A 26,001-nucleotide genomic window follows, 5' to 3' on the forward strand; every position below is an offset into this window, starting at 1 on the left:
TCCCCCCCAACCCCCCATGCCCTCTGGCTTCTAGGGCTACTATCCAGCCTGTCACTCCCTCAGAAGACCGCTTCCTGTCCCAGATCCTCTAAGATGCCTTCCGTTCCCTGTTCCCTTGGGCTTCAGGGCCTCATTTTTTGTTTAATCTTTTTTAAAAATTTACAATCTAGTTAGTTGACATCCAGCTCAGTGTTGGTTCAGGAGTAGAGTTCACTGGTTCATCATTTACACATAATACCCAGTTCTCGTCAGGACGGCCCTTCTTCAAACCCATCCCCCATCCATTCCACCCCTTCCCCCTCCGTCAACCCTGCTCGTTCTCTATCATTGAGTCTCTCATGATTTGTTTCCCTCTTTTTATTTCCCTCATGAATGTTCATCCATTTTGTTTCTTAAATTCCACGTAGGAGTGAAATCAGATGGTATTCATCTTTCTCTGATGAACTTATTTCGCTTAGCAAAATACATTCTAGCTCTGTCCTTGTCTTTGCAAATGGCAAGAATTCATTCTTTTTGATGGCTGAGTAATATTCCTGTGTGTGTGTGTGTGTGTGTGTGTGTGTGTGTGTGTGTCTATCTGTCTATCACATCTTTATCCATTCAGCAGTCGAGGGACATTTGGGCTCTCTCCGGAGTTTGGCTATTGTTGACAACGCTGCTATAAACACCAGGGGGCATGCATTCCTTTGGATCTGTATTTTCGTGTCCTTTGGGTAAATACTTAGTAGTGCAGTTGCTGGATCATAGGGTAGTTCTATTTTTAGCTTTTTGAGGAACCTCCACACTGTTTTCCAGAGTGACTGCACCAGCCTGCGTTCCCACCAACAGTGCAAGAGGGTTCCCCTTTCTCTGCATCCTCGCCAACACCCATTGTCTCCTGTACTAATTTTGGTCAAGGCCTAATTTTAATGCCACCTCCTCTGTGAAGCCTGCCCCAGCCTTGGTTACAAGCCACAGCTCCCTCCTCTGGGCTTCCACCATCACCAGAGCTAGCATTGCTTGAGTCCTAACTAGGACTCTGGCATTGTGTGTCCAGGTCTTTTTGTGCATATCTGATTTAATCTTCTCAGTCCCCCTTTAAGGTATTATTAACCCTACTTTATTGAAGAGATCGGCACATGAAGATAAGAAACCTGCAGGTCACAAAGAAACCTGGGTTCAATCCCAAGCAAGCTGACTCCAGGCCCTGTACTCTTCCTCCTTGGCTGGACTCCCCTCCGGCAGAGCGGAAGTCACCCCCAGCATTACCGTGCCTCCCAAACATTCCTGCTCACTGTTCACTCCTTCCTCCACCATCTCAACACCAAGGTCACTGTGTTGCTGGGAAAAGAGCAGGAACTCACCCCACAGCGCCCTCTGACACTCAGCTCTGACATCACTCCCAAGTCCTCCCGCTCTGACTTCCGGGTTCATCCTTTGGGCTCCAATCTAATGCCTACTCCAATGCGTGGGACGGTAGGAATCTATCCCTTGGGTGACACTTCCTTATTGTCTTTATGAGGACTTAGATCAGGGAGAAAGAACACATATTCCCAAAAAACCAGTGGCCACCTTGATATTTTATTTTTCATTTTATAACCCTATTCTGACTGTGTCAAACTCAAGGGGGAATCTAATTAAATGCCAAATTCTGTCAATTCTATCCCCCAAAGAGCTCTTGAATCGGGAGTCCTGAGTCTTGAGCTCTTGAGATCTTCCCATCGCTACTATCAACCCTCTGACCAGTTCCCCATCTCTTGCTGGTTTACAGTCACCTTTTAAGAGGTCCTCCAGCAACCAGCAGGTCCCCTGCAATCCATCTTCACCAGAATGTTTATTCTAAAACACACAACCGATCTGGTCATTCTTCTAATCAAAGCTCTGCAATAGCTCCCCAAAGTCCTTCCAATAAAATGGAAATTCTTTACACGGCTTATGGGACCAGTCCTCCACGGCTCCTGTAGCCATGCCACTTTCTCAACAGCTCCCCCTCCAGCCCCCCACCCCAAGGCTGTATGCTCCATGCACACTGACCACCAGACCAGGAGCTCCTGCAGCCGCCGGCCTTGGTGCACCTGCTCCCTCAGCCGGTCACCTGGCTTGGCTTTACCTGGCTGAAATCTGCTTGGGCCTCAGGTTCAGCCTAGACATTCCTTCCTGCAGCAAAACTTGCCTCACTTTGAAGATGGGTTAGATGTTCTTTATGGAACATCCTCCCCTGGAATCCTCCCCTGCCTCTGTGGGAACCCTTATCATATACACTATTTACTTCTTGGCGGATGGATAGTTCTTTTCCTTGTTGAGGTAGACTGGATTGCTGTGTCCGGTTCTTCAGGCTCTCCTGTACTGGAAGGACCCATTCCTACACTTTGCCTTCTTTGCATCATCTCCCACGGGAGTAGGCAGACCATATTCCTACCCCACTGATGCTGGGCTTGGCTATGGGCTGTGTTGGCCAATGGAGCCCCAGCAAACACATGAGCAGGGGCTTTGAACGTGCTGTCCAGCTTAGCATGGCCTCTGGTACTTCTGCTGTCTGCCTGGACAATGGTATGTGCAGGATGGGAGATGTGCGAACACAACCGGAATCTGCCTCTCAACCTGCTCCTTGAGGCAGAAGACATTCCTACCCCCATTGGAGCGGACCCATGAACAAGAAAAACAAGTCTTCTAAGCCCTAAGAGTTTGTTAACACAGTATCACTGGAGCAGAAACCTGACTGATACACTTGTCTACACTCTTCATGAGACCGAAGGCTCTACATAGGCAAAAAAGAACTATAACCCGAGCCCCCAGCAGAGGCCTCATCACATCACAGGTGCTCAATAAATATTTGTTAATTGGATGTATGACTGAATGAATACATATGGGTTATTGACATGTCTGTCTCCCTAGCTGGCGTGAGAATTCTTAGGTCCAAGAATGGCATCTGATTTCTCTCAGTAACACCTAGTTGTCTCATTTCCCACACTGCGTTCTGGGTAGATACTTGATAAATATTTGTTGAAGCTAAATAAATTGCACTTCGTGGGCTGGCTTGGGACTGAGTCCTTAATTTATGACATTGTTTCTATGGGAAAATGCGTTCTGAGTGCCAAACAAACTTGCAAATGAACTTTTGGAACCTCACCCGTTCATTGGTTCAGGATTGCCAGTTTTGTGGAAATCCATAACTGAACACATGTGCTATGCTTTGCAATATGGGAGAAACTGAGAAACTGCTTCCAAACCCAAGATATTCAGCCTGCAAAAATTCACTTTCCACCCACACAGGCAAATTCAGCACAGGTTGGATTTGAGGTTCCAACAATAAAGAAGACTCTAGACTTTTTAGAGCTCATTGTTTATCTAATTGCTTTTTATCTGCTTATACTAGATGCCTATTCTTAACATGCGATCAAAAGGAAGTTAAGATAGTTTTCTTGCCCACCCCCCGTGCCCAACAAATCCATTTTCTAGACACATATGCAAAAAAGTTCAACCTTCTCAAAAGGGAAAATAAATTATTTTTCTAAATAAATCTGTGACATTTAAAATAAACACAGTGGGATGCTCTACGGTTATAAGAAAAGATCCCCCTTTAGAATTCCTAATTTTGAATGGTACTGGGAACTCAATATGAGTCACAGATCTGAGGCTTAGTTTTATTTTGTCTTAGGCCAGAATCAAGCCACTTTGAAACTTAAGTGATCCGATGTGGCTGGGAAGGGCCATCAGTCTAGAAAATTCTATATGACTTAATACACACAGCTCAACCCGCCACTGGTAGAGTTTCTCAATCACTCAATCTACTTCATTCACTTAATGTATATTTTTTGAGCACCTACTCTGTGTCAGACACTGTTGTAGACTCTGGGAATATAGTCGTGAACAAGACAAACAAGGACCCTATGTTCATGGAACTTTCATTTTAATAAGAGAGGCAGAGAAAGAAGATCACTTCTTATGATGGGGCCATGATGAAAATAAAACAGTGAGGTGATTATGAATGAGGTGAGGCCATTTCAGACTGGGTGATTAGCTGTGGAAGGATCTGGGGAAGAATATTCTAGACTGAGGAAACAACAAGTGCAAAGTACCAGAAGAGGGAACAAGCCTGGCATATTCCCAAGTCAGAAGGAAAGCTGGTGGGGTGGAGTGAACAGAGGAGAGACAGGCATGAGAGGCACGGAAGAGTCAGATAATGTACTCATCCTGTAGTCAGACAGTCAAACTGGATTCTAGGAGAGAAAGCCAAAGCAGGTTTTGAACTGGGGAGTGACATGATCTGGTTTAGATTTTAACTTATCCTTCCTCTTGGAGAGTACTGGGACAGGGGTGAGGGAGCAAGAGGAGAACCAGGGGAAGCCTGAGTCATACTTTATAGAAGGCTAGAACTTCTGGCCCATCATCAATAAATGATGTGTCTTCAGCCTCTTCTTGGATCATTCCTCTTACCTTCTTGTGCTCACGAAACCAGCCTCTGCCCAGGGGAGAGTTTCTTCAAAGCCAGCTCAGGGGCTGGCTGCTTCCTCTCACTCATGTGTAAGTGTCCTGCTTGTGTCTCGCTGCCTTTTCTGGATGCTTCTTCTTTCCTCCCCCTTTCCAAGCCTGTCCCCCAAGCCAAAGTGCACCAGCTTGGAAGCTCAGGCAGTCATGCCACCAGCCCACACCATCCCAAAGTTCTCCTTGTTGCAACCATCTACAGTGCACCCCCAGCCCTGCCAATTCCTTCCTTTTCTGGACTATTTTGCTCCTCACTCCAACATTGTTTCCACAGTTGGTCTTGGCGACTATAATTTCCAAACAGATGGTACATCCAACACTCTGCTACCTCAGTTCCTTGACCCCCTCCCTGCCAACGATCTTGTCTTCCATCTTACTTCATAACCTAGACTTTGTCATTACCAATAGTGTCACCGCACACATGACATCCCTACTACAGTCCAGCTACTACCTCGTTCCAGTTCCCCAGGTCCAACAAGTCTTAAATCCAACCACAACCTCCCAAGCACAGATCCCATGCCCTGTTCCCATCTCTCACTGCCTTCCTTAGAGTTGCTTCCAGCAGAGAGCCCAGGGTCCCCTGGTACTAGTTTAAGTACCAATATCCATGACAATACCATCATGCTTCCCTTGGATACACCTTCAGTCCCCAGGTCCCTCCCCCGCCCACCGTGTATTTCCTGCAAAGCCCTACCTTGCTCAACCTAGTTCTCCCCAACTCTGTGACCACACCAGCAGAGCTGAACACAGCCTTCGAAAGCAAAACCACACTGAGTGTTCTCATTCCAAAAGCAAGACCACTGGCCTCCACAGGGCCCTCCTGCTGCCCAGGGATCACACTATATTTCCCATCTCCATTACCTGTCCAACTCTCTTTCCCACCTTCTCTCCCTTCTCTCTTCAAACCTCCAGTACTTCCTCCCCCACCTCACTCTGATGGCTCCGAAGTCACTGAATATGATGTAAGCAATATAAACTGATGCCACTTACCCTTCCCCCACCTACCTGCCCCAGGACCCATGTTCTGCACCTTTCCTCCCGTGACCAAGGCTGACTCGCACACCTCCTTCCAGAGGCTTGCCTCCCCTCGCGTGCGTGTGTGCGTGAGATCGCCTTTCCTTTCATCTTCTGAGACACAACTGCGCAAGGGCCCTTTCCCTTTCTTGCACCATCAGTTTCTCCTTCTCCACTGGAACTTCCCCAATAGCCCCAAAGCATAGTGTGCTTTCACACACCTTATAAACAATAAGACCCTCTGGATTTTACTTTCTCCTCCAATGTCTGCTCCATTTTTCTGCTCTTTTCCTCAGCAAAGCTCCTCTGAAGAGTCATCTCTGCTCTGCTCTTTCATGTTTCTCTTGCAGCATTAGCACCACTTGCCACAACGGCCCCGGTCACGGTCACCAGTCATCACCTGCTAGGTCCAATGGATCAGTTCTCTTCTCTTGCCCAGCCTCTCAGCACCATCTGGCACAGTGGACCGCTCCCTTCTTTCTGGCCTTGGCAACCTGGAGACCACCTCCTTCGGCCTTTCCTCTTCCCTTTCTGGCTGTTCCCTCCCCCTCTTCCTCTCTCTGCCCTCAATCGCGGTGCCACCTCCGTGCTCAGTTCCCCAACTACTCCTCCCCTCAGTCGACATGGCCTCCCGTGACTGGTCTTCAGGCTTCTTCACGTCCCATCTAGATGCATCTAAACCCCAAAGTCATCTCACCAGCCCGTACACTTCGTCCATGAACTCCAGACCTGTGGTTGCCAATATAGTAGCCACTAGCTCTGTGTGGCTAATGAATTCTCGGCGCTGCCACCGAATGAACCCCTGCAGGGAGCTCTGCAAACACAGACAGGGAACCGACCTAAATGGAACGGGTGGGAAAGGAGAGGGCAGTTGTGCATCGTAGTGGGTGTGTGGCGATGACATGCTGTGATGAGTGGTTAATTTCCTTAAACCCTAGACTTGGGCGAGCCACGCGAAGAAAACGTTCCTACCCAATTACAGTTATTCATGAGCATTTTCCCGGCCCTGCTCCTTTTGTCTGCCAATGATTCTGACGGAAACAGCCCCGTGAGGAAGCGCAGCGAAAGGCAAGGGCAAGTATGCGTCTGGGTGCATCGTAGCTTTCAACTTCCTCGGCGAACTCCTAATGAATCCCAGCCCCACGTTTTTCGCCTGTTTCCTGAACCTCTTGGTTGGGCCATATTCTCCCCGTCTCCCGTCACTGCCCTGGGCTTCCTTCCGCAGGGGCTCCCCCATTCTCTCCCCAGTCTTCTTTTCTTTCCCCCAACTGCCCTCTTGTTCAGCCTTCAGCTTCTCTGCACCTGTTCCACTCCTCCTTATCCTTTTTCACCTTTAAAAACTGAAAGCACCGAACTGACAGACACTGTTATGGTTTTTTTTTTCTTTTCTTTTTTTTTTTTTTTCCCTCTCCCTGCCGGAGCTACCGCTCAGGCTCTCTCCTCCTCGCTTCTGTAGCGGGAGCCCGAGTACTGGGTTGCCATGGCAACAGCCAATCCAACCAGCCCGGTCCCAGCCAAGCTAGGAGCTGCCATGGCGAGGAGGAAGCCTCTACAAGTCGCCCCAGAGCCCGGATGGGTCGCGAACATCGTAATTCAAGCCCAGGCCGGGCCCATTCTGCCCGGGGACCGAGACCGTACACCAGACCCCCAGCCGTACCGCACCGCAGGGGACAGCGCCATCAATCCCCAGGCTTCCACCCAGCCAGCCGGACGCGTGACAGTATGGGGATTCAGCTGAAAATTTTCAAACCTCCCTATTCTTTCATCTTCTCTGGGGGGGGAACCTTTTGCCTCTCTCTCTCTCTCTCTCTCTCTCTCTCTGGAGTCCTGGGGAACTCTGTAGAAAGTACAAGCAGCACTGACAACCCCAGCCTCCCCCGCTCCCACGCCTGGGCACGGGCAGCCCTGAACGGTCCCAGTCCAACCGTCTGGTGGCCCTGGCACAGCTGGGAACATCGCGGACAATTAGGATTCCACCGTGATACTCCAGTGAGCAGCGAAGGGCTCCGTTCCCCCAGGTCATCGGAACGGATCCTCAAAGTAGGGCAACAAGTGTTCTGCCACCTGACACTCCCCCTGCCTCCCCGAACATGTGAGTTAGTGAGAAAGAATCAGGGAATACCTTTGTAGCGAATGGCACCAACCGCAGTGAGGGTCTGCAGCCGTTAAACACTCCGTGCAGGATGGATGTCTATTGCAGTTGGCAACACGAATTCTCCTCACCTAAAAATAAAGACACCCGCGGTTCAGACAGAATTACAAGCAATGCTGGAAAAACAACAACCCCTTATCTGTTGAGGGGCCAGGAAGAGCACACTGATTGACTTGAACTCCAAATATCTCTGCGATGATGTGGGGCAGTGGTCCTCAGAAGCCCCCGGGGAAGCTTTGCAAGTGTGGATCCCCAGATACCCTGCTAACCCCAGTGCCCAGACTCCTGCCCATAGGTCTGGGACCCAGCCTGGGAATCTGAAATTTTTAGGGGCTCACTCAGGTAAGTCTGAGACACAGTCAGGTTTCTGATTGGTTGGTGTTGATTTCCAAGGGGCTCGTGGAATCGGGTCACCTGGTCTTCCAAAAAAAAAAAAAAAAACCATCAGTGTGGGGTGAGTGGTGCTTTGGAAATGAGCGTCTGGGGATGGCAAAGGCTCTGACCCAGGAGCGTCAGCGTGAGGCTGGCACTGGACATGGACATGAGGACAAACCCACATCCCTGCCAGGGTAACTCCATTGCTTCAGCTCCTAGTTCACTCACTCACATTCCCTCCACTGGAGTTGAGAATGAAACAATCAGGGGATATTCAAATCACTGCCTGCCCCTCAAGCCACCTCTTCCAGTTGTCAGGGAAAAAGCAACCCACAGAGCAGGTGCCCATGCTGGGCAGACCCAGGCATCTGAGACAGTCAGTAGGAGCCTGGAGACGGGGTGGCAGGAGGCAGACAGGTCCTCAGTGTTGCATGGCATGTTTTCTGCAGGCAAAATCCCACAGCAGGCAGTAAGGAAACTTGGGGAACACATTAAGCTGGGAAGTTATTCATGCTAGAAGGTAGAAGTAACTTCTTTAAAAGGTTAGAGAAACCGAGTTCTAGAAAGGGTTGGTGAGGAAAATAGGCTATCCTGAGGAGTATTCTTCAATTCTAAGTTGACTTCATGGGGGATAAACCTGTCCATTTCTCATAGTCCTCGATGCTGCTGAAAGATGCGGGGCAGACCACCAGCCTGAGCCAGAATTAACCAGAATGTGGCTATTTCCTCGTAGCTCACACAACATCTTAATTCTGGAGGGGTTTTCATAAATACATAATCTCTCTAACCTTGTTTCCTCATCAGTGAAATGGTGATGGTGCCGCTGACTCCATGGGGTTACTATATGTGTCTGGCATACACTAAGTGCTCAATAAATGTTGGTTATCACTACTGTGTGGGGAAAGGGTTCCACAGCCCAACAAACATGTGAAATCTTCCACTGAAAAGGCAAATCAGTTTCCTTAGAGCAAGGCTTCTGAGAGCCTTTGAATATGCTGGGCATCGTGATACTCCAGGAGGGGTACAGTCAATACCATCTCCTCCTAGGGCCACTTTTGCCCAGAACACTTAGTGGAATAATCTCTAGAACCTTCTGTGAGAACCTTTACACAGTGTACTTAAACATACGAACAACATAACTCCGTGCAAAAGAGAGAACACTAAGTACTTACATTGGACCTGCTTCTCTAACTTAATAACACATTATAGTGACTAACACAGCAATGCATAAATCTTCATATGGTTATTTTTAATGGCCACATATTTGATAGATGTACCAGGGCATATTAGTTTGGCTGTTACTATCTCCCCAAGAGTCTAGGACAGAACCTTCCCTAGGTTTTGGCTTTCTAGGGATTATACTGGCTTAACCAGAATCTAATAGGATCCACAGCAGTAAACCTAAGTGAAAAATGTACGAATAACCAGCTTTAATGCCCAGTCAAAAACTCTCCCTTGGACTTCAGACTTTGAATGACCAGAGGCTAAGCAGTCTTCAGTTTCCAGAAAATGAGGACCTGTCAGCTATCTGTGGCTCTCCCAGTGGTTCCCAGCTTACGGTCGTGAGTCCCAAGGAAAGCAGTCATGAGAACTTGTGAGCTATTTGCAATGTTTCAAAGAGCTGAATGGAAAAAACATGCATGGGTCAAGCAAGATTTCAAGAGTCTATGCTTTGGGCTGGAATTTTATTGGCTCCGTGTGGTAGCACAGTCTGTTCCCCGGCTGGCAGTTTCCAGATGCCCTTGATAAATAAAACCTGGGAATGGGAATAGTTACTTAATACAGGCAGTCTGTGGAATAGACCAAAGTCTTTCAAATGAAGGAAGCCCAGGGAAGAAATAGAATGGGAAGTGCTGAGTGGTGAAACAAGCCGCTCGAGAAGATTCTATTGGGTGGACAACTGGTTTACCAGCGCAGACCAGGTCCACCATCCATCACCACGTGCTCATTCTGCGTAACTGACTTCACAACGTGCAAAGGGCAATATGGCCTTTCTAGGAATTCTGGAGACTACAGAGTGCTCGTGTACCTACCTCGTGACTATAACAACCATGTGGCTTGATATCATTACCATTCCCCTTAGACTGAGAGACAGAGAATGGAAAGTGGGGGTGGGCCAAGGGTGTTATCCCATTGTAGAATTCTGTAAGTCTCATTGATCTTCTTTGCACTTTGTATGTTCCAGTGGCCACGGAGCCAAATTACTATGCCAGAATAGGCTGCTAGTTTTCACAGGTTTAGGATTTGACCTTGTTTATCTATATATAGGCATATATATTTATCTAACATACACACACACACCCTTGAGTGAATTATTTAACCTCTCCAAGTCTTAGGCTCTTCCTGTATAAAACAAGGGTAATTTTATCTCATTAAATTATTAACATATTTCAACAACATTGTTTTTATAGGTGTGTGTGGATAGACACAACTGTATGCACGTAGAGAGACCCTATTTAGAATAGTAACTAGCACGTGGTCAGTAGGGGCTGAATGAAAATTAGTTTTCTTCCCTTCCCTTGGTGAAAGCACCTTGTAAAAAGGAAGAAAATGGAGAAAGATATTCTCTTTATTTCAGTAAGCAGAAGCAAGAAGAAAAACTAGAACAGACAAATAAATTAAGGGAGGGAGGGGGAGTGCCATATATTTCCTGGTTCATGAATGTGTATGAGACCATGGCCTGATATTAACCCCAAATTCCAAAGCCAATCCCATTGGGTATATTCATAAATGCATCTAACCGTTCAGTGCCCGCACAATAAATGTGTAAATTCAGTTACCTAGCTGATTATGCACCCATTTGCAAGCACACCCCTCCCCTGAAAAACGTAGCATTGGAAATATAGCCAATAATAAAATTGTCTAAATAGGTAATATTTCTTGCTTACTTACTGACAGCAAGGTTTTTTAATTCCACGTCCGTGAACCACTGCGGGTCTTCTTGAAGCCTGCAGCAGTGTTTAAACCCGATAGTTCAAAGTAAAAGCTTCGCTACTAGATAATGACGTTAATTAAACACTTTCTATTCGGAAGTCAGAAGCAATAGCTGGTATTTTTACCTACCTCTTTCCCGGCCGTTAGATAGATGTAGATATTCTTCTTAGGATGAGGAACCAGTTTGTAGAAAACGGGTGTCTCTTCTTTAATTTCATAGATAACCTCTGGACAATTTGAAGTCAAATTCTCACCCAGAACAACCTATTTTTTTTTCAAAAAGAGGAAGATTTCTATTAAATACGTCAAATATCGGGGGTAGGGGAGGCAAGACTCGTAGCTTAGTTCTAAGACCACGTGCTTCTTCACTCACTACATATATGGGCTGCGGTACCGTGTTCCTCAAGCATCTGCTGTCTCAGTCTTCCGTAAAGCCGGTAAGAACAAGTACAGTCACGCACACACACGTGCGCACGCACACACATGCACAGCCAGCCTTCGGTCCTGTGGCAGTAACCTCATAGGTGGAAGCTTGACATCCATAATTCCTTAATACACCCGGCTTTACAAGAAGCTACAAGTGACAGCTTCCTTAATACTACGCCAAGTGATCCTAAGACCAAAGGAAGTCAGTTTGATGACTTGCACAGTTGACTCTGATTCTCCTATACAATTTGACATACTTAAACATCTTAATGTAAGCAGGACAACTGAACAGGCCCAAGCAGGTGGGTATGTACTTATATATAAAATAGAGCCAAGTATAGCTTTGAAAATGGACATACCCAAGTTTCACTCATCTCAATCAATAAATATTTACTGAATAGCCCCTATATATCTGGCATGTTCTAGGTGTTTGGAAAATGGCCCTGAACAAATGAGTGGAGGGAAGGGGAGTAGAAACTACCCTCCTGGAATGTGTGTGTGTGCATAGGGGAGTGGTGGCTGACAATGAGTAAATTATAAACCCTATTAGAAGGCGATGTCGGTCAAAATAAAGTGGGGTAAAGAGATAAGGATGTGTGCTCAGGGTAGGTCTCACTGAGAGGTGGTAGTTAGGTAGCTACATGCAGGAGATGCCGGAGTGGGTCACTTGGGTGTCTGGATGACACATGTTTGGCCCCTTGGTCCCGATGCCCTACAGTCTGGGGGTGGGGGGGGCAGTGGGGCACGAGCAGCACCAGCGAGGCAGAGTGCAGTGGGCAGTGAGGAAGGGGTGTGTAATGTAGGCCCATATAAAGACCTTACTCTCACTCCAAGTGAGAGCGAGGGAGCCACTGCACATTTCAAGCGCTCGCTAGCCGCCTCTGGCTAGTGCCTACCTGTAAGTGCAGGACTGGAAGTGCAGACACAGAGCATTTCCATCATCGTGGAAAGTTCTGTTGGACAACACCAGCCTACCGAGAACCGTGAAGGCAGGGAAATATCAGACAGGCGCAGCCCAAGTGTGAGCCTGCCAGGTTCGTGTCTCCCCATCTCTAATTCATAGTCCTTATTAATCAGCTCAGAGACAAACAATTGATCAGGTTCTAGAAAGTGGTCATAGAGAAGAGAAGAAACAGGAAGCCAGTTAAAAAACATTGATAAAAATACTCTCAAGCGCAGCTCGAGAGAAGACAGGCTGCTGTCCAGGAGGAATCCATCACGTCAAAGGCACCATTGGGCACAACCACCTTTGAGGCATTCACGCCAACCAAATGGACCTCGAATCTTATCAAGCCTTTAGTGCGAACTTTCATTTAGCATCAGGAAGCAGAAAGGGGAGGCAGGAGCTGAACGACCCCATGAGGAAACAAACAGCCAAATCCACACGTGAGGCATCTGACAAGACAACAGGCTTCACTTCCTCAGTCAGTGGCAGCGGATAAAGGCTGGAAGGTGGTCACTCCAGACTGAGAGAGACAAGGCAGCCCACAGGTGATTGGAGGACCTTGTCTGGATACCAGTTTGAACAAAAATAATTTTCAAAGACATTCTTGAGCCAATGAGGAAAATGTAGCTCTGCAAAGGCAATAGTAGATAATTCGAAAGGATGACTGGATAATTTTGTTGTGGTAACAGCATCATGGGTACAGTTACTTGAGAAACAGCATTTTTTAGAGATGTGTAACGCAGCACGGAGGGGTGAAATGCCACTGTCTGGGATTTGCTTCAGAAGAAAAACATAATTTACAAAACACCACCGCTCATCCATTTTAAGTGAGTTAGAAGCTACGTTGCAGTTTTTATCGGGACTTAATTCTTGGAGCATGATTGACGCAGATGGGTAAGGGCTGGAAAGATCCAGTTTGGGGCAACTTTGATTCACCCATACATGATGAGGCACCAGGATTTTCTCTGGAACTCCAAATTGCAGCAGGAAAGCCTTTCTGTGGTACTGGGTACCAGGCTTTGCCAGCCAGATTCCTAAATGAGCTACCTAGAGTGGCTAACACGGAGAGCTTGTCCTAGTAACTACGGATGCTGGGCTGAAATTGGTTATGTTTCACTGATGGTGGGAGTGAGACTTCCCTAGAAGGTAGCTTGGCATTATCTATCAAAATTATAAAGCACATACCCTTAGACCTCACAGCCCCTCATATCTATATTGAATGACATATGTACATGGAGGTTTAGTGCATCACACATTATAAACAAAAGATTGAAACAGCCTAATCGTCCAACCATAGAGAACTGATTAAACACAGTATAAACAGTATAGTACTATTTAGCCATAAAAGTCATTAGGAAGCTCTTTCTATATACGTTTAACACATTATATTATGTATATCTATATATTGCATAAACATGTTTATATACATATATAGCATGTTTAATATATTGTATATTTGACAAAATGAGAGAAAGACGATCTTTCCCCTTTTGCTTGCAAACATATATAAAATATCTCTGGGAAGATACCCAAGAAACCCACTCCCCTCTTTGCCCCCTAGGTCAGGAATGTGTGGTTTTCCCTGTATATTCTCTTGGTTCTTTTGAATTTGGAACGATGTCAATGTATTATCTTAGAAAACAAATACATACGATTTAAATGTGAAAAGTGAGGATGAGTGGATCCAATTGTTTCATTTTATTTGTTTGTTTTTTGGTTTGGGGTTTTTTTTTTTGTTTTTTTTTTGCTAGATTCCACATAAAAGGATCTCCATAACCCTGAGGACAGGACAATAGGAACTTCTCATTTTCATCACAAAGAGACTCCAACATGTGACGTGGAGGGGTCTGGGTACTGTGGTCCTCACCTCTCTCAGGTGACTCTAGGACAGGAGAGACATGGCTTTCTTTCCTGCTAGATTTCTATTAATATTACCTCCCCCCGACCAACCCTACAGCCCATTCCCAGGGCATCAAAGCAACACTTGGATCTCCTAACTGCAAAATTCGTGTCAACATCAACACAGAGAAGAAAGCCAGCCAGACTGGAGCCCGGGAAATGTTCCCTCCTCAGCTCAGTTTAACTGGGCAGCTTTGGGGAAAGAGCTCGATCAGTGAAGTGAGGCAGGAAGTAACAGTGAGTCACAGAAACCCAAAATGGGTTGAGTTTTGTATAAAAGCCACTCGTCTAATTCATACGCGTTCCTTGGGCATGATGTGGATTTTCATCTCTTGCTTCCAGAATTCTCCTTAATATAGCTCGAATCTGGAGTCAACCCGAGTCTTTGCCATGCATATGCTCATTTACCCCTTCATCTTTTGAGTCTCAGATGTCGCCTCCTCTGAGAAGCCTTCCCTAGTTGCCTTTCTACCTCACCCCGCTGTCGTGGTCTACCCATCAGTCTGTTTCTTTCAGAGCACATACTACTGTCTGAAATGGCTTTATTGCTGCTAAATTCAGTTACGTATCTTCTGTCTTTTTCTTCCCATCATAAGAGCAGGGGGTTGCCTCTTTGATTCATTTTTGTATCGGCACCCAGAATAGTGTCTGGCACATAAAAGGTGTCCAATAAATATTTATTAAATGAAAAAAATTCTATTAGCATTCAAGATTTTTATAAGGCTCTTCAGATTTTTTTTTTTTTTTTTTCCAGCTGAAGCCTGTGTCGAAAACAAATTTTCCCCAGTGGAGAATTTCAGTTTGTGTCAACATATTGTTTCTGTCGACATCTTCCTGAAGCTTCATAGTAAGCTATTAACTAGCCTTGGGATTTTTGTTGCATACAAAACAACCTCCCAACTCCAGTCCTGAAATGTGCGGTGTGTGAGACTTCTACCTCAGACAGATATGTTACAAGTTCAACACCACCCACGGAAAGGACAGCTTGCTGAGGAAAATGGGGGGTGGGGAGGAGAGAAAAAAATTAAACAAAAGACTATTTCTTTTTTCTTTACCATTACCATGACATGGAAAAGCCACGGGTGTCCAAAAAGCTAAAATATATACTTCAAATTTCTTTCCAGTTAAAGGGCAACCAAGCCAATCTTCTCATTTTTTAAAAAAAATAAATAGTTTCTAAGAAATGCTGCAAATGGGGACATAAACCACACATACACACACACGAGAAAGCAAGGTAATTATCCAACAGTGTTTAAAGGGCTTCAGTAGTTAGGAGTAATAAAGGTGAAATATAAAGATTAAGGCAAATTCCTCTTTTATTTCCAGTCTACTTATTTCAGTGTAATAGTAAGAGAAGGCTACAGCTTGAACCACAAGTTCTCAGTTTGTGGGTTACATGGCACTAATAGTTCTAAACTGGGGAGTCCCTGCAAACTCACAGACTAGAAAGAATGAGATGGAGGTGAACCTGAACTCACTTCATATGACACTCCAAGCAGCCAATCACGGAGGCCATTTCCAATCATATGACGCTCCAAGCAGCCAATCAAGGAGGCCATTTCCAATCATATGACACTCCAAGCAGCCAATCAAGGAGGCCATTTCCAATCATATGACACTCCAAGCAGCCAATCAAGGAGGCCATTTCCAAGTTTTGACACTTCCTGCTGTTTTGGCTTCTTATTACCTCAGCTCAGCCAACCCCACCACCCCTACTTCTGGCCCCAGGTCCTGTCCCGGGTTCTGCATGGCCTCCTTTCCTTTATTTGAATATTCTCTGGGAATAGAAAGAGAGCTTGTCCTTATAAAGTATCTTATTATTTTTGTTATGTCTTATTTTCCTTTGACAACTTTAAGACCAGGATCAAGGCAGACTTCAGGAGTCACACACTTTGCCTCCTGCAACGATATGGAAGAACTTTATGGAACTGGTCCGACTTTTTGCTCCATGGTTGGATAAATGAAATCCACCTGGGGGAATAGAGTTTTGAAGGCCACAGGGATAGCCAGTCCTGACTCGAAGCAGTGCTTCTCTTCTCAATATGGGAAGGGACACACATAATAGGGCTTCTGTCCCTCTGAAACCTACTTCAGTCCTAGGGATGTTGGAGAAACCCCACACTAGCCGCCTACCACAAGAACCATTCTCCAAATCAACTTGAACACAGATTTTCTTCCTTTGCTCTCAAAGAGCCCACAGGGGAGAAGCTGGGGTCCCATAGGGGATTCAGAGGCTCCCATGAGCCCCTCGCAGCTCTGAGAGGAGGAGCCTCTGCCTTCTAATACAGATGTCTGCACCCTGCCGGGTTAGGGTACCAGATGCCATCCCCAAATAGGAACAAACTAAAACCACAGAAGCCAGAGCCCTTCTCATGAAACATCAAATACCTGCAACTTGGTATTAACTCAGAGCCGCCAATATTTGAAAGAAAATTTTAAAAACAAAACAAAACCAGTTTTACAAATTCCACTAAGCTCTACAGACTCCATTTTTAATTAGTGGGGCAGTTCGGTTGGGGGACGAGTTGCTTCAGTTCCAATCACCTTGAGCAAGTTGTGTAACCTCTCCGAGCCTCAGGTCTTTCTCATTTATAAAGTTGGGGATGGTAACACGATTGACGCACAAGGATGAAATGAGTTAACCCAGGCAGACCCCTGTTCTCATGCCCGGCACAGAAGTTAGAGCTCAGAAATGTTGGCTATTATTATGCCTCGCCTGCTGCCTTACCTTTTATGCTTACAAGAAAGGTTAATGGGCATGCATAAAGTTACAAATTTCAAATTTCATGCATATTCCATTATTACTTATTTTACCACCTGGAAGAAGCTCAAAATAGTCAATTCTGCCCTTGAAATAAGGACAATTTTCTACATGCGACAGTCAGCTCCAAGGAACCCAAACCCCACAATCAGCTGTACCACAATCCGGACAAAGATTCGGCACGTGTTTATATAAACAGGTACGCCCTGCAGGGTGCGGGTGTGCAACACGTGAGACGTGAATCCCCAAAAACTGACTTCAGCATGGCCGTCCTCGCTCAGCTGATCGCAGGGGAGATGCTGACAACCAAGAAGTACAGCATGCGATCTTCCTCAGAAAGGAAGTAAAATGAGGAAATAACCCTGGGGGATAGGGTGACGACACAACCCAACTCGCAGCCACTAGGATCACACTTCAATAAAACCAGGGGTAGGACTGCACTGTGGAAAGGACCCTTTCAAGTTCTAAACTTCCATTTTTCCAGAATCTTACAAGGAATCTTGGGAAAAAACGCAGGAAAAAAGGGCAGTGCAGACATTAGCATATCACAAAGCTTTCCATTCTTCCACTTCTCAATCTTACCTCTGGAGGTGGGGCCACATCACCTGGAGGCAGTGAGGGTCTTTAAGGATGATTCAGTATCCCTGGCCAAGCCCAGCATCACGTTACCCCATTGCAGAATATGACCCAACTATTTAAAAAATACTGTTTACAAAGGGTTTTCCATAACATTTTAATACAAGCATTTTTTTCCCTCATTAAAGGGAAAAAAATGGGTGCAAAATTAGATAAAGTCTGACCTCAACTACGCCAAAAAAAAAAAAAATCTAAAATGCTGCCATCAGTTGCCCCTACACAACAGAACTAGGGTTTTTTGTTTGTTTGTTTGTTTTGGTTTTTTTCTGTTTTCTCCTCACCCCGTTACTTTGTAACTTTTTCTAGGAACATATATTACTTTCGTAATAAGGAAAAAAAATATTTAAATAACCTGAGGTTTAAAATCACACCGAACAATGCTAAAATCCCATGAGGTTTTCAGAGATTTAAGTTAGAGAGAGAGAGAGAGTGAGTGTGTGTGCATGTAGTGGTAAAAAACAAAAACAAAAACAAAAACAAAAATAAAACAAAACAAAAAAACAAAAAACAACCCCCAAACCAGCAATTGGCCCCCAACTGCTGTTTCCTGCCCCTCATCCAACCAGGCATATACTACAGTGCCTGGCGTCTGTCAAAATACTGCCAGCTCTTGATCACTGGGAAACTGATGAGTCAGGCTGTGGGTGATCCAAGCCCTCTTTCTTCTCCTCCTCCCACCGGCTGCCTCGGGTTGGGTTGTGTTTTGTGTTGCTTATTAGTACCTCCACTCTGTGGCTTCAGAAGCCAAGCTTGTGTCTATCAATGTTCATCTTTTCTAACAGTTCCGGTGACAAGTCTGCCAAGGGAGAAGCTTGAAGTCTTTGAATAAAGGCATTCGGGGATTATCTATGCCTTCCCAATCAGCGACACAATCCCGCGTCTTGGGACTCTGGGTAATTTCATGGGCCGCGTCTAAGACATGGGGAAGTCTTGGGAATTACTGGGCTGGTCTAGGGAGTCTGGCGTGGCCAAGTCAGTTCAGCTATTTCCCTCACAATTTCCTCCTGAGGAAAGGGACCTTCCTGAGTGAAGCCGGGAGCAGGGTTTAACTCCCCGGAAGTTATCATGCCATACAGGTATTCCTCCAGTCAGATGGTCTGCCTCCTCCCAGAGCTGGGATTCTTCCTGGTGCTTCTAAAAACCCTGACGGACACCCTAGGAGCATGGGTTCCACTGTCACTGTCCCTCCGTGGATCCCTATCAATGTGCTTCCCATCACCCCTCAGGGAACCTTCCAGGAGTGGTTGAGGCAGACGTCACAAACTCAGGGTAGCTCGGGGGACATTAGTGCAGACGCAGGAGTCCCCCCACGTGCAGATCTCTCCTGTGCCCTGTGTACCTCGGACAAATCATCCACGTTCTCCAGGCCTCCCTTCCCTTCTGGGTAAAACGGGCCTAGTCTGTAACTACCTCACGGCGTCGTGGAGAGGATGGAATTCGTTAGAACACGGAGAGGGACAGGCACTAGGGAAACAAAGCACAAATGCCAGCAGTCACCAAATAAGCCCCCAAACCAACCTGCCCGTGTTATTGGGATCCTAAAAACAAGGCCACAGGGAAGGCTTCTGAAGGCGTGCCCCTCACAGACACTGAGGAAAGCCCCGCTTCAGTCAGCTGCCTCCTCCTCGTCAGCTGGAAGCAGCAGCCCGGGCCCAGCCCTCTGATGCCACAACAACACGGCGACCTGGCCAGCTGCACGCCAGCCCCGGGGGGTGAGCCGACAAGACAGGCGAAACCAGGCCGTCCCCCGGGGAACGATTTAGGGCCAAGTGTTCCCTCACCTCCTGTTTACCATGTAGCCATTTGGTTGGCTCCGCTTTGGGGAAACAGTGTTCTCGTCACAAAACTCATCAGAAAGAGCCTCCATCTGAAGAGATAATTGGTGAGGAGGCCCCGGGAAGGACGGATGGCCGCGTCCTGTGCCAGGTGAAATGGGTCCAATCCGCCTGCCCAGGGTTGGTGGAGCCACATGTGTCACCGCACCGCGCCAAGCAACTTGCGTAGAGTGACGGATGGGTGTTTACCTTTCCCCAGGAAATCAAGCTCACGCAACAGGAAAGATGATCAATGTATATTTTAAAAGAATGTGTATACAAACAAACTCCCTCCCATATGTTACTGGGTTTCCTCCAAAGAAAACAGATTAAATCAAATGCCTACCGGGCACGCAGCATTGTATTAGGCTGTGGGGATTCGGGACCCCCTTCTCAAGAAGCTTAAAAAATGAAGTGGGGGAGGCAAGACCAACAGGAGTGAAAAGGCTGGGCATCAAAGCAAGACATCTGTAAGGAGCCAAAAGAAGGAGACAGCTAATGAGTATTTCAGAGGAGGGGAAAACATGGTCACTCTGGGCTTCGGAGGCCTCAGAGAGCAGGTAGAGCGTGAGCTGAGCCAAAGCACAGACACATTGTAGGTTTCAGTAGAGAAAAAAAAACAAAAGAAAAAACAAGAAGGGGGCACAGCATGAACCTTTAAATGTGGGGGGTGGGGTGACCGGAATACACAATGCACATCAGGGAAACAAGCAAATAGTTTTGGCGAAAGTGGGAGATAAGTGCACAGAAGGCGGAATTAGAGACCATCAGGAGAGAAAGGGGTTTTCTAGGTTGTCTAGCGCGATCTCATTTTACAGATGAGGAAAAGGAAGCCCAGAGAAGTTAGGCGATTCACCTGCAGTCACACAGCTAGTTGTCGATGGGAGATCAGTTGAGAAATCAAATCTGTTTGTACTCAATTTAGATTCTGAGCTGACAGTAAATCAACTGACTACCGGGAGGCAGAGGAACATCAGCCTAAGGTGACAGAAACTGCGCCGTTCGCAGCCCCAACGTTGACGGAGGCCGTGGGACGTGTTCAGTAAATGCTTGCTGATGAAGCTAAGAGGCCGGCCGCTCTATCACTCCAGACAAGTCATTAGGTAACCCTGGGTTTATCTTCTCCTCCTCCTACTGCCTCCCCCCCACCCCCAGGGAATCATAACCCCAACTTGACCCATGGTATACCCATACAGTGGGGAAAAAATAGTCCTCCAAGATAAAAGTCAGGCGGGGTCTCAAAGGATTTTGGGTCTCTAACCTCTCCCTGATGTGGGCACAAAGGGCATAAAACAAAACCCTTCCACGGGTGGCAAGTGGGTTGGAGGGAAGGAACACCTGTTCTTTCTACTTTTCAAACCGTACCATCCCTCATCTGTTTCAAGTTATCAGAAATCAGGTACATCGTACATTTCCATTACAAAGGAGACAAGGAGCAAAGGGTGAACTGTCTTAGGAAAGCGGGGAGCGGGAGGGCCAGACCCCCATTTACCTCCCCTCGGAAGTGTATGAGTAAAGGAGGGAGAATAATTTGGCATGCTCCTCGGAAGCAAGGTGGTTCAAGTTTCCTTACACATGGCTAGGGAGGCCATCACATACAGATTTCCAGAAATCTCTTTGTGGTCATTTCTGAGGGTCTCAGAGCAGTTCACAGAGCAGTTGGTAAGATGTCGTGTATAACCCAGAAACAATAAAAAACAAACACACACACAAGTAAATAAATTTAAAATCACAAAATGGATCACGATGAAAATTGACATTGAAGAAGGCACAAAAAACCAACCTTAAGTAACTGGCCATCTCCAGTCCCCAAGAACAAAACAGTCCTGTTCATTACCACGGTGCCATAAACAGATGTCAGGTCGGAATGGATCAAGGTAGATGAGGCGATTGGCTGGACTCTCTCAGGTTGCTCGCCTTCTTTCTGAACATGCACACAAACGCACAAATGAAAAAAAGATCATTTTTAACAGCGGTAATCACTCATGCCCACCTGGGAACAATCCTCCTTGAGCCCCAAGCACATTTTCTTAGACAAGACCCCCAGGAGCAACTGCTTAGCCCCGTTTTCTGCAGGATCACCACGCCTGCCCAACGCACAGAAAGCCATTTGTTGACTGTGTATTAACATGTATTGATCGCCAGCAGTGAACTAGCCATCCATCCAACACTCCCCCAGCTGATAGATGAAATCAAGTTCCACTCTATTGCCAAGAAAGAGCCCACTGCTGAATTAGGAGGGAGAAAATCCCATGCTTGGCGGTTTGCAGGACCCTCCTGCAAATTATTTTAGCGAGGGATTGGCTCCTGTGAGGTTAAACAGGCCACTTCCCAAGCTGTGAGGTGGACCATCCCATTGGGTGTGAAGGCAGAGAGGAGGGACTGCGGATTTACCAGATGCCTGCAATGTAAAGCCCGAAGACAGGGTAATTAATTCAGAGGGTAAAAAGGGAAAGATACATTCATGGCTGGTGGGTAGGACAGAACCACAGAGCTAAAGAGGAACTAAGCAGGAGGGCTGGACATGGGGCTGATGCTCTTGAAGAAGAAACAAAAAGTTCAGCTTCCAGCCCGAAGGCATTCTGACGGTCTACAGCACTGAGCACGGTTTAATCGCGTGCTTGCTTCTGCTCATTAGTTAAAGCCCCTCTTTAAACCCAGGGCAGAGTGAGTGTCCACCAAAATGTCTTGGTCTTTCTTGGTTCAAGGCGTGAAGAGTTTCACGGTGCTTCCTGCCTTCAACGACAGGAAACTGAGTTTGTAACACAAATGTCTGGAAGATACAGCGCTAGAGCAAGCCGTTACCATCTGCAGCTACTAAATACGGTGTGATAGCATACTTTATCGGCCAGAGCTCAGTTCCCAATTGTACTAAGGTTTCCAAACCCACATTTAAGTTTTAGCCAACGGGAGAGCCGGCCAACTCCCGTAAGCCTCACTGGAACTCTTCAAGTTGTCCTGTCTGGGGGGAGGGGAGGTACGCAGGGGGAGGCTAAGACTTATTAACTTCATTATATTATTGCTGACAGTGTTTATGTCTTTCAATTTATGTCTTATTAAACATTCATTATTTTTAAACCCACCAAGTTTCATTAACATCTAAAGTAATGGATTCATGGACTAAATTGATTTCTGAAGCCTTTAAACTGCCGTCTATATTTCTTTGTTGAAGTTGCGCTGGGAAGAAAAGATAAGCTAGCAAGGATTTCTCCAATGCTGTGATCACTTTTTAAGGGAAAGATGTCATAACCTAAGAGAAAGTGACTTATTTGCATAAAATATTCCATAGTGAACTCAGTTTAAGAAGATTTTTAGAAAGCCCATAGAGACTTTTCTCCCCCTGTTAGATACTTTTCATGCCGTCGGGGAAAATGAGGAAGTATCCTGTTAAAATTGAAGTTAAGAAGAAAAAAATTCTGTGGGTTTGAGAATCAGAACAATAGATCACTGTTTAGATAAGGATGCCTCATGACTATAAGCAGAAAGAGAAAAATCAGATGACCTTTAGATTGAAAAAAATAATAAAACCACACCACACATCTTCCTTTAAAATAAAACCAGAATTGTTCAAATTCAGATCAGCTGACCATGCCTATTACTCTTATTAAATATTTGAGCATTGCAGAGAGGCTAACTCAGAGAATTAGGTGTCATATGTCTGGGCATCTGGAATGTTCTAGTACTGTTCTCTTTGACTGGAGGACTCCATTCCCCCTCAACCCATGGCACAGAAAAAGTTATGGCTATAGGTTGCTGATTATTCATCCACAAGGACCACATGGGACAGGGTATGCCTACGTCTGGTATACAATAAGTGCTTGATAAGTGTAGCCATTCTGACTAGCCCAGAACCATGACATCACAGGAAGTCTCTGCTGAGGCTGGATGAGAAATTCTGTTTGTGATATACTGCTTAGACCCACACAAAACAAAACAAAACAAAACCAAAAATAAAAACAAAAAAATTCAGAAGTGTCTCAAAAGCTGTAAAGACATAAGGACAAAAATTGCTTCCAAATTACCATCCCATCTTTTCCAGCGCCCTTCCCTGACATCTGACCGTTCCTTAATAACTGTAGTTTTCCAAATGAAGTCCTGGATCAGTAACACAGGTAAGTAGTATAGACATGAAATCAACACTCCTGAACTTGGGAGCCGGTGGCATGAATGGCCCTCCTGGAACTAGGTGGTCAGAGAGCTTAGGTCTGCATTCAAGTTCAGTTCTCACGCCCTGGCTGACGGGGGCAGTTTGTGTGACCCTGTTGGGGGCTGGCTTTCTCATTTGTGAATAAGGCTTACGATTTAGCCTTATTGGTAGGGGACTATAGAGAAGAGTGATAGTAGAAGTACACCAGTGATAGCAGAAGTCCTAACATGCTGGTCCCTGTTTGCTGGTCTCAGTAACATGCACTGACTGTGTGCTACACGGACTATTTTATCACCTTACCTAATCCTGACTCTGTCACTTCCCAGCTAAGTAGTTTTGTGCATGTTATTTAACCTCTCCGCGACTCAGTTTCCTCCTCTATGCGATGCAAGGGATGATAATGACTCTAAGTATGCAAGCCCAGTGAACCTTGGAACAACATCCGGTGCACAGAAATACAAGATCCATATTTGTTTTCATTACCTCATTTTAAAACACTAATGGTTGCTGCCACACTCAAGGCAGTTATTCCCACCTTCTTTGCCACAACAACCCTGACTTTGACCTGGTAGTCTGGGAAACCATGATGGGTCTAAGGCACGGGGTAATCTCATTCTCCACCGCCAAGCATTTGCTTTCCTACTCCTTCGAGCCTGGTCCAGTTTGGGCCAGTGAGATGGGGGAAGTTCACTGAAGGGGCTTCTGAGAATAAATCTCTATGATAAGCAGCAGCTCTTGAGAAGAGTCTGTCACCCTCTCCCCTCACTTGTTCCCTTTGATAACTGTTGTGTGAGGCCCCCGTGCCCAGAGTGATGGCCATTTTGCTTCCATGAGATTCAAGATGGTGGATGAAAATCAACATGCTAAAATCAGTGCGGGGGTAAATAACGGCTCTAGGCTCTTGAGAACACCATGGAGCACAGCTTTGAACCTTTAAACATTTACTAACAACAGATGCTATGGTTTAAGTTGCTGTTGAATGGGTTTTCTGTTACTTGCAACCAAAAGCAAGTCGCTGCAAGAAATGAGAGCTGTGTTGGACGTGACACCAGACTCTAGCTTTTCCTCAGCTACAAGGGACCAAGAACTGGCTGACGCTTATTCCCCTCACCGTGGAAGACCTTGGCCACGGTCAGGATTGCACAGCCAATTACATCAGTGAGCCTGGAAGAAAATAGGAAAGAGCCGGCTTGGACCTCACGTAAACTCTAAGGGCAGCTCTGGCTGAATGGAAATGGATTCTTTTGTGCTACAAACACACAGAAATGGACAAGTCCCCGTGAATGGAAAAAGGGGCCCTCTGAGTGGCTTTCTTATGCTCATTTCAGCAAATGAAAACAAAAGAGAGACAGCCTTCAGAGACACCTCCTCATAGAAGTGAAGTTAATAGCCAGGGAGCCAAGCCGAAAAAGGGGTGAAATGTGCAGTCGGCCCCCTGTTTCCAGAGATTATTCTTACTCTTTTTTTTTTTTTTTTTTTTTTTTTTGGCCTATTCTCTATCTTGCCCTTCTCTCCCCTTAGGGCGTCATCGCTAATGTTGCTCTCAGCCTATTCTGTCTAGTTTATTATGTGTAATTTATTTCTGAATCCCAGCCTCTGCTTGTTCGTCTTTGTGTAACAAGGTTAATGCCTTGTAATGATGCTTTTGCCAGTTCTGCCTTTCATGACAGAATCCAATCTTGATTTAGCTCTAAACCTTGTCTCTCCTTTGGGCTTTCTTGGTTCCCTCAGAGTTGTCATTCTGCTTCTCCCGCCTGCCATGTCTCACCACGACGTCACACCCACGCTTTAGCCTGAAGAGGGAAAGTTTCCTCCGTTTGAGGGAAAAAGCTACCTGGTCTCAGACAACGTTTGGGCTCAAAAAGAAAGAGCCTTGGGCTCCACGTACCAAAGTGGAACCAAGGCTACCCAGAAGGGGGAGGGCTGGAGGCATGTGTGTGTGAGAGAGAGTGTGTGTATGGGGAGCAGTGGGCCCATCGCAAGCGGAAACAGCTTGACCTCCTGGCAGCACCCTTATAGGACCTTTCATTGACAATACACACTCTCAGCGTACAACTCCAGGGGGCTCCAGTCATGTATTCTGGGGTGAATGGCACCCTCCGGAGCTGAGTAACACCGTGGCCTTGCTCCTACCATGCAAAAGATGGCCTGACTCATCACGCCTAATGGAGGCTGTTCCCAGCCCTACTTGAGCTGTTATGGGGACAGCAGGAGGCAATGTGCATGAAAGAGGGGCCTCAAGTGTTAGGGACCCAGCAAGAGTCAAGTCTTCTACTCCCAAGATGCTGAAAAGACTCCCTCAGTTTGGTGTTTCCTGGAAAGATACCAACAGGGGGCTTATTCACTACTTCTACCTTGAGAAAATGCCTCTTGGGCAGTTACTTTTGTATCCAGCTCCTCTCCTTTGGCATATACTTATTTTGAAACAGTTTC

The 26,001-nt window shown here is 46.3% G+C and overlaps 1 protein-coding gene across 1 annotated transcript in view; it reads right to left on the reverse strand.

The window, feature by feature from the left end:
* PLXNC1 (plexin C1) overlaps nucleotides 1-26,001 on the reverse strand; it is a 143,045-nt gene that overhangs the window by 102,436 nt on the left and 14,608 nt on the right. The window contains exons 2-4 of the mRNA XM_032346762.1: nucleotides 21,205-21,345; nucleotides 11,069-11,203; nucleotides 7,601-7,701 (exon numbers count right to left, since the gene is read on the reverse strand). Coding sequence (XP_032202653.1) covers nucleotides 7,601-7,701; nucleotides 11,069-11,203; nucleotides 21,205-21,345 — 377 coding nt within the window. The remainder of the gene's footprint in view (nucleotides 1-7,600; nucleotides 7,702-11,068; nucleotides 11,204-21,204; nucleotides 21,346-26,001) is intronic.

This window comes from Mustela erminea, chromosome 6, assembly GCF_009829155.1.
Source record: "Mustela erminea isolate mMusErm1 chromosome 6, mMusErm1.Pri, whole genome shotgun sequence".
Taxonomy (NCBI): domain Eukaryota; kingdom Metazoa; phylum Chordata; class Mammalia; order Carnivora; family Mustelidae; genus Mustela; species Mustela erminea.